General features: G+C 60.2%; 1 protein-coding gene across 1 annotated transcript in view; it reads left to right on the top strand.

Annotated features, from left to right (window-relative positions):
- Positions 1-470, top strand: part of LOC104276714 (Kv channel-interacting protein 2-like) — a 13,801-nt gene extending 13,331 nt beyond the window's left edge. The window contains exons 7-8 of the mRNA XM_009873133.1: positions 31-93; positions 423-470. Of these exons, the coding sequence (XP_009871435.1) occupies positions 31-93; positions 423-470 (111 nt within the window). The remainder of the gene's footprint in view (positions 1-30; positions 94-422) is intronic.
- Positions 471-805: the final 335 nt, after the last annotated feature.

Here is an 805-nt window from a genome sequence, read left to right as displayed (position 1 = left end):
CCTGCCATACCCCCCGTGTTGTGTTTGCAGAAAATGGACCGAAACAAGGATGGCGTGGTGACAATCGAGGAGTTCCTGGAGTCCTGCCAGAAGGTAAGGCCACCAGCAGCTCTGTGCTAGGGCTGGGCCACTTCCCTGTCCTTCAGGACCTCTGTCCCCACATCGCCCTCCTGGCAGAGAAGGAATGAAGGCAGTGCTCCCAGGGGCAAGGCTGGGGCTCTGATTTGGGAACTGTATCCATGCCGGCGCCCCTGTGCAGATGAGGGGAGATCCATGCACCCCAGCAGGGCTTGGAAACTGTAATCCCTGGGGCTCTTGATCCATGGGTCAGAGCTGCCATGAGGGTAAAGCCAGGTTTGGGGGAAGTTGCCCAAATTGCTGTTCTGTGCCCAACCCATCCGCTTCCCGCCTCCTCCCCGCAGGACGAGAACATCATGCGGTCCATGCAGCTCTTCGACAACGTGATTTAGCTCCCAGACCTGCCTCCAGCTGAGCTCTCATGCCACGGGGCCCGGAATCTGCTTCTCTCTCGACTTTTCCTTTGAGCCTCCCCTCTGCCGGCTACACAGACACCCCCGTGGGAAAGGGCCTCCCTTCCTGGAGATGCAGTCGGCGCCAGGCTCTTCCCTTGCCCCTGGGCTGGCTCTGCTTTCCTTGGGGGATCCCAAACAGGTGCTCCCTGACATTGGAGCATGGGGATGGCTGGCATGGGGTGAGCATTTGGCCTGGATGGACCTCCCTGTACCTGTTCCCAGCGGGGAAGTCATAGCCTCAAGCTGCAATAGCGGCTTCCTCCGGCCCCAGC

Source organism: Apaloderma vittatum, unplaced genomic scaffold (assembly GCF_000703405.1).
Source record: "Apaloderma vittatum isolate BGI_N311 unplaced genomic scaffold, ASM70340v1 scaffold25457, whole genome shotgun sequence".
In the NCBI taxonomy this organism is placed as follows: Eukaryota; Metazoa; Chordata; class Aves; order Trogoniformes; family Trogonidae; genus Apaloderma; species Apaloderma vittatum.
Note: the sequence above shows the minus strand (reverse complement) of the source record. Positions and strands in the feature narration are given on the sequence as shown.